General features: G+C 39.7%; 1 protein-coding gene across 1 annotated transcript in view; it reads right to left on the bottom strand.

Moving 5' to 3' along the window:
* The window catches only part of gps1 (G protein pathway suppressor 1), an 18347-nt gene extending 14753 nt beyond the window's left edge, over positions 1 to 3594 (bottom strand). The window contains exons 1-3 of the mRNA XM_019892191.1: positions 3427 to 3594; positions 2155 to 2247; positions 1143 to 1324 (exon numbers count right to left, since the gene is read on the bottom strand). Of these exons, the coding sequence (XP_019747750.1) occupies positions 1143 to 1324; positions 2155 to 2247; positions 3427 to 3459 (308 nt within the window). The 5' untranslated portion in view covers positions 3460 to 3594. The remainder of the gene's footprint in view (positions 1 to 1142; positions 1325 to 2154; positions 2248 to 3426) is intronic.
* Between the last annotated feature and the right edge of the window lie 2295 nt (positions 3595 to 5889).

The raw sequence follows: 5889 nt of genomic DNA, 5'->3' as shown, positions 1-5889 counted from the left end.
GTCAGATGCGGTATTAGAGACCGAAGTCCTAGCTGTAGAGACCTTATCAATGAAAAACTGAAGGAATCTGTTGCACATCTCGGGTGAAGAATCCGAGCAAGAAGGCAGAGGGGGTTTTAGTACAGAATCTATCGTTTTAAATCGTGCGCGTGGGTTGTGACGGTTAGCTTGAATAAGGTCCGACAGATATTCTCTTTTGGCCTCTTTTACTGTGAGCTGGTAATTACGCCAGCAGTCTTTCCAAATTTGATAAGAGACCTGCAATTTGTCTTTTTTCCACTTGCGTTCGGCTTTGTGAAACCCCTGCCTAGCAGCGCGAGTTTTGTCGTTAAACCAAGGCTCGAGTTTAGGTTTTGACCCTTAAATCACAGTGCTGTAAGTTAGCACTTCAGTAATAACACTGTTCATCATGAGAAAATAAAGTGCTGAAATAAACATCAACCACTTCTGGGAGGGTACTGAGGACACAGCAACTATGCTGACTTCATGCCTCGTACGCGGGGTGTTCTCCTCGAGTTTAGTTTGGCGACGAGCTTTGCTTTTGCTCGCTATATTGCTAACGCTTTCGGTGCTAACGTTAGCTGTGGATGCACTCGCGACTAGGTGCTTTGCATTAATGTGGGAGGCTAAACTTGAGCTGCTTCGGTGGTCAGAAAACTCCTTCTTACAAATTAGACACAACACTACTTTTATCAATAGTGCCGTCAGGGCATTTTTGAAAAGTACATTTTCCATTCATTGTACTGGGAACTCTCACATGCTCCTCCATTTTCAACTCTCCTCTCCTAACCGCTGCTTACTTAGCCCGCCCAACTCCAATGGGAGCCAATCAGCTTATGCTAAACAAGCCCAAACATAATGACAGCCAATCAATGTCCGATTCAGGCTGTGACTGACAGTTGTTTCCCCACCCTCAACTACTGCAACACAGGAAGCAACACATGAAAAGGGATATTATAAAAAGGCAACCCACCTACAGAAACAATAAAGTTAGAGATTAAAATTTAGATTAACGCGATTAAAAAACATAACTGCATTATTTGCAATTAACGCAATAAATTGACACCTCTAAACAACAGAACAATCATTCCAGACCTGGAAAAAAAAATAATTGTGATGTTTTATGAAGAGCACTATAATACCGTGTGGCATCCGTTAGTTTGCGGTGGACCTCTTCATAAGTGTCAACGTTGAAGGTTCTTTGGACAAAGGTCAGCGCCATTTTCAAGGCTTCCACTCTGAGCTGTGGGCAATGCTCTGCGATGAACTGGAGTCTCTCAATACGCATTAGTCCACTGTAACTGGTCGCATATTGTTCTAGGTCCTAAACAGAAAACAAGGGAGCTCAAACATGAATGACATATTAGACAGAGTTACTCCAATTAACACCCTAAGTCAGTATTTCAGAACCAGGGGTACAAATACCCCTAAGGGTACACGAGCACATGGAATCACTTATAATGTATTTTCAAGAAGTAAAGATTCTCAGTCATTACATAAGCATGTCAATAATCTATTTTTTTTGGAGGCTACAATTAGTTTCCCTGGTGACATATTCACCAGTTGTACAGCCACGCCAAAATCACAACAGCTGCATGTCAGCTCAAGTGTCTCATTTAAGCTCAGATGACTCATGAAAAGAAAGTAAAACTGCTATGATAGGTTGGAATATTCTTCTTATTAAGTGTTTTGTTTCTGATATTTAAAGTTTAAATGCTTGTTTACTGGTGCTTATTCAAAGTAATCCATTTTTTTGTGGTAAATGATTTACATGCAGGTTCATTATCCTTTGAATTTCATTTTGTATTACTTATTGTCAAGGCAAAATATTTATTTTAATGTTTCACATTGTTTAAAAAATAACCAATGACACTGAATTAACTGTTCAAATTGAGGTGATGAAATTCAGTTATTTTCATTGAATAATTTGTTGTGTTATGTTGTGTTATGTTGTACTTTTGGACACTCATCTACACGATTGAGCGAGGGTAGTCATGCAATGACATGACATTGACTTTTCATCACTTGAAATTTAAGGATGTTTACTGTGCATGCAAATGTGTACTATTTCACCAACCAGTCCTTTAAAACATTAATTGTGGGAAGGCAATTCACTTGTGGTTGATAATGAAAATACAGTATTTTGATAAGTACCAGTGTTGGGTTCTCCACAATGTAGTTGGTGTCTGGAGCATTCTGCTGGTCTTCTTGGGGATCTGCATCAATCTGCATCGGTTCCACAGCCCCCTATAAAGAATGACCAAGAACACTTTAGCAATGACCTGTTTTACTGTTTTGTTTTGTTTTTTTAATAATCACTCATATTGTGTCTACATTACTGTCAGATTGTGTACTTTGGTACAATAATACAAAAAGCAAAACAACAAAATTATTTAATGCAACAATTTAAGTGAAAATGAAAGATGAATTATCTAGTCACTTCACCGGTTGTCGAGCTACCTACATTTCTAACATGCTTTTCTCTTGTGGGACTTTTACAATGCTCATCCGACCATGAGATAAATCATCCAAGCTAACAGATTTTTATTTCCCCAAATTTGTTACAGGCAGGGCTGTCCAGTGAATATTAAGAAAACACAGTGGAGCTGAGACAATGGACTTGAAAAAAAAGGATTTCCTGTAAATTGTGCACTAGAATAGTACAAAAGCAAGACATGTTGTCCCCAAATGCCTGAAGGTTTGAAATTTCAATAAGTATGGATTTGTATCATTAGGATGTTGATAAAATAGGTAAATGATACAATTCATTAGGAACACACTTGCCAAAGCAAGAGTGTCAGTTAATCTGCTACCAGCAGGAAGTTAACATGTCAATGCTGGCTATCGTTAGCTACAATCCACACATGTAAAGAAGTTCTTCCTCCGTCAATGCAAAATGTTGTCTGAGACACCCATTACGTTGAAATATCAGTACATGTGTACGAGTCAGCTGCTTGCACTGTTTGCCGTTTTTTGCGTGTTATTCAAACCTAAAATGCTACATTGTCCGTCAATGTTGTTAGCCATCGTAGGCCTTGTTTAAGCTAACTGTTTCAAACGTAATTTAAAAACAGTTTGTTTGAAATTAGATGGTAAGCTTATTTTTATTCTATTTTTAAGTAGTTGTCGTATGTGAGGAGCATTTTTGTTTGGTTAAGTCAAGCGAATTGAGCCCTTAATCAACAATGAGGTCCCTTATTCGTAGTCCTTCGTGGAAAGGGCGACAGGCACTCTTGCATTTATTTCGAAACAAAAACGTAAAGTTGTGCAATTTGACTAAATTGTTGCTAGAATGACTTTAGTCAGTGAATTTTCAGTTTGTTGGTCAAGTTCTATTGCTTAGCATAGCTAGCTAATACGTTACTCTGTAGGCTTCGTGCAGTTAGCCGATTGCGTGTATTTCCATGAAAACATCGACACACTTACCTGAAAGTTAAAAACCTGTACAGGCAGAGGCATTTTTAGCTTGTTTGCCTTTTCTGACTAAACTATATGACTATTGTGCGCAGAGAAATCCAGGAGCAGTGCTAATGAGTGGGTAGCTCTTCCGATCCGGATGGAATATTGTGACGTGACATACTACGGATCGCGAGAAGGTGTCGGTTCACCCCGACATACAGCATTGTCAGATCAATCAAACGTACAACAAACTTGCGCTTGCCCCACAAGAGTATAATAACAATAACAATAATAAGAATATTTCTAATAATAATAATAACAATACATGTTATCTTTAAACACATTTCGAAACACTCACGGACACTTTTCAACCGACAACAACACTAAAACTGTACACATTTGCATCGGTGCTGCACCGACGTATTTTATTGCGATATACATGTATCTGACACCGGTGTAAATTTTGTGGAGCGTTCACACGTAAAAAGCTGCTTACTAAAGAGAAGCGTGTTAACCCTGGCGCAGCGTTCACATGGCAGTTTCTGGGCCGCGCAATACCATAGTAATAATACGAAAATAAAACATGCACATGCTTATTAAAGTGTACTTCCTTTTCCTTGCCTTGTTTGTGACATATCGAAAAACCATGGTCTATACTTCTCCAGACAAATCAACGCTGTGGTCTATCAGACACCGTAAAAGGATGAGAGAGAGAGAGTGTTACAGCTCCGAAACAAAGAGAGCTGTCGTGTTGGTTCTTTTTAAAACATACACTTTATTAATTTGTTTAACTCAAGTAACTACAGTTACATCCTTCTCCTTCTCGGTCCCCTGTCTTCTGCTCCAGAGGCGTTCAACGACTGCCCCCCAAAACATAAACCAACGATGACTTCAATGACACTCAGAAAAGTAAAATAATGCGCCAAACTGAAAATCAAGAGAGGAAATCGCAAAATAAATTCTATGGGGAATTCTATGGGGGTTGGGGGCGGGGGTTGTGAACACACAACAAAGGAACAAACTACACAAACAGTCCAGTCACATACAAAAGGAAAGATGACGGAAGTACAACAGAGTACAAAGCAACACATTCTACCTGTATGTAATCAACTCTTCTTACGCTAGAGAGTCTACCCATGTAGCGTTCACACGTCCCATATCAGTGCTGCCTCACAAACTAGCATTTACTCCGGAGTAAATTTTTAAACCACCTCCTGGAGCAGGGTTAAATTTGCTCCGGTTTGAGCTGTTTTCAGGGGTCACACCGGTATAAATGTGTCCGTGTGAACGCTCTACGAGGGCAGCCTCGGTGCTACACCGGAGTAAAAGCTGCCGTGTGAACACCCCTATAGATAGGTGAAGGGAGTAGGAGGACCTGAGGCAGCGATAAGGAAAGTCAGAAAAGATCAGACAGGTGCGGGAGGGTGGGGGGGAGCAAGGTTATGAATGGCCTTAAATGCATACGGAAAGATTTTGAAGTTTATTCTGAGTTTGACAGGGAGCCAGTGTAGCTGTTGGAGGATGCAGGTGATGTGGTGAAAGGAGGTGGTTACGGTGATGATCCGGGCTGCAAAATTCTGGACCATTTGACGCTTATGGAGGAGTTTGTGATGGGCACCGAAAAGGAGTGAGTTACAATCATCAATGCGGGAGGTGACGTGAATATGGGACAGGATAGAGGCAGTGTGAGGGGTGGGAGAGGGGCGGAGACGATTGATGTTATGTAGGTGGAAATATACAGACCGGGTTATGTTTTTGATGTGAGAGTGGAAGTATAGTGAGCTGTCGAGGATGACAGCCTAGCTATTCATGTTTTGTTTTTATTGTTATTCTAGGTAGCATTGCATGTGTAAAATGCAGATTTTGAACGAACAAACATTGAAAATATGGATCATAACAGTAGTGTGTGTGTGTGTGTGTGTGTGTGTGTGTGTGTGTGTGTGTGTGCTTGCAATATCTCACAATTTTTAAAAGTGAAGACAATTTGCAATGGTATTTCAGCAAGAAACATGAAGTGAATGCACATAATTTCTTTTGGTGTGTCACATAAAATGATGTGGCGGGCCAGATCTGGCCCCCGTGCCTTGAGTTTGACACCTGTCATATAGGATAATGAAATTGGAAAATAGACTATAGTATGCAACTATAAATCCACACACATACCTGGCTGAGTACATTTAAAATAAATACAATAAATCTGTGCGCACTACAGACTGTTAAATCTCTCTGTAACAGCCTGTGAATGCTGACTGTGCACTTTAAATTATCACTTGCGTCACAGTGTACAATCCTCTCTACTACAGTTATTATTAGCAAGTAAGCCATCATTGGTTCACTTGTTTTACACGCTGGGATGTACTAACTAAATAACAAAACACATATTATGATACTCTTTTTAAATGTCAGAAAGAATATTTTAGATGATTTTTTTGTTTTGTTTTTCATAGGACCAAAGGAAAAGCAGACGAACTCTTATTTATGTTATTAATC

The sequence above is a fragment of the Hippocampus comes genome, unplaced genomic scaffold (genome assembly GCF_001891065.2).
Source record: "Hippocampus comes isolate QL1 unplaced genomic scaffold, H_comes_QL1_v1.1 scaffold257, whole genome shotgun sequence".
Lineage (NCBI taxonomy): Eukaryota > Metazoa > Chordata > Actinopteri > Syngnathiformes > Syngnathidae > Hippocampus > Hippocampus comes.
Note: the sequence above shows the minus strand (reverse complement) of the source record. Positions and strands in the feature narration are given on the sequence as shown.